At 40.8% G+C, this 1,758-nt stretch overlaps 1 protein-coding gene across 1 annotated transcript; it reads right to left on the bottom strand.

Moving 5' to 3' along the window:
• Window positions 1–326: 326 nt before the first annotated feature.
• Window positions 327–1,363, bottom strand: SARC_15383 (hypothetical protein; the record flags this gene model as incomplete). The annotated part of the gene is made up of 2 exons (XM_014290497.1): window positions 1,242–1,363; window positions 327–491 (listed from the first exon to the last, which is right to left on the bottom strand). Coding segments are annotated over exons 1-2 (255 nt in total), but the record flags the coding sequence as incomplete, so codon positions are not given.
• Between the last annotated feature and the right edge of the window lie 395 nt (window positions 1,364–1,758).

The following is a 1,758-nucleotide window of genomic DNA, read 5'->3' as shown; positions in this document are numbered from 1 at the left end:
ATTGGGTTATCAACGAGATAATTAAAAGCTTCAACGAACCATTTTCATATTATGCACAGCAACCGACACGCAGTTCGAAAGCGTATTCAAAGCTCGTGCTCAAAATCTAAACATAGAAACCAAAATATAAGAACACAATCTTAAATAAGTAAATATAAACAAGATATTTTTTAATATATATCAGTGTATACAATCCGTATAACAAAGAATTTTGCGCATATAATAGGTAGAGACAGCCGTGTTCACGAACCAACTACGAACTGGCGGGGTCACACATAGCAAGACTTGTACACACAGACACCATAATGTCACTAGTACATACACACCTTGTGCTGCTTCGCATTCTCGTCCTGTAGTTTGATCCTGTACTCCTCAATAAATACACGCCTCTCAGACTTGCTCATAACGCGCTTGAGTTTTTCATATTCATTCTTCTTCGCTTTAACCTTCTTGTCCGTCTTCGCCTGAAGGCTGGCGTCTAGTGTCTTAAGCTGGATGCAACAAATTTAAAAAAACCCCAAGTTTAAATAGGTGTCCCACTCGAGATTCTGGACAGGGTTGAGGTGCAAAATGTCATTTGTATGTGCCCTCCAAAGGTATACCGAAAGGGTGCAAGGCTGCCCTGCTATCAACCAACGTCAAATAGATACGAGCATAGCACTGAAGCACAACAAGAACAACCCATCCTGATAAAGAGACTGCATACGAGTACTTTGTCTGTCCATATATATAACAATAAATTAACAAACAACCCAGAGCTCTTTACCACCACTAGGATACACCCGTGTTCTGTGAGTACTAAACCGCCAGAAGGCCTTGCTATGCGACGATACACAAACTTGACTTAATCACATAGGCGTCTGGAACACGGCGTTAACGGTTAAAGTCTTGAGCCGGTGGATGCGAATACAAGGGGTTTGTTGAGGCAACCACGAGTATTCGTGCAATATAAGGCGGTTGCAAACGGGCAAGTATACATGTGTGTACATAGGAAGACACCTGTCTGTATCGAGTGAACGTCCGCAACGGGTTCGATGGCACAGAATCAGAGGCGAATGGGGTACTATGAGATTCAATACTCATATTATAACCATCAAGTCACTAGCTACTTTATGAATTGCAAACCCGACCAACAAACAAATCAGATGAAACTACACAAACTATGTGTATTAATAGAAAGGCGCATGTTTGAATAGAGAGCCATACGTATCAATTTAAAGTCACATGCAAGCTTAGTATACCTTCTTTTTGAAGCTCTTCCGTTCATTTTCCAGTTGTTGTAGATAGGCTCTACGATCCGAAATGATGAACTGGTCAATAGCCTCCACCATTGCCAGTCGTCTTTGCCATTTCTTCTTCGACTGTCCAGTGCGCGTAGATGTTAAAACATTAAGTAATGATTTATGATGTGATACTTTGCGGTATAGTCAGGAAGTGGGGCAGGAAACGTTATCAGCACCAGATGTACCCATGCCGGTAAATACACACCATGCAGCCGTGGCCTTAGCCTAAACGGACTGAGTTTGGACGACATACAGCTGACGCTATACTACGCCGGTTTTTGCCAAGGATGAATGGCGTTATTCGAGAATTCAGCCGCAGAATTGGCTTTTTGTTTACGATAGATATCTGATTTAACACATTTTGGTACCCATTTCAACACATTTACATGTCCATACATACATAAATTCATGCATACAAATATAGATACATAAATACATACATGCTTACATACATACATACATATACATACATATA

The sequence above is a fragment of the Sphaeroforma arctica genome (assembly GCF_001186125.1).
Source record: "Sphaeroforma arctica JP610 unplaced genomic scaffold supercont1.6035, whole genome shotgun sequence".
Lineage (NCBI taxonomy): Eukaryota > Ichthyosporea > Ichthyophonida > Sphaeroforma > Sphaeroforma arctica.
The sequence above is the reverse complement of the archived record's forward strand: the minus strand, read 5'-3'. Positions and strand labels throughout refer to the sequence as shown.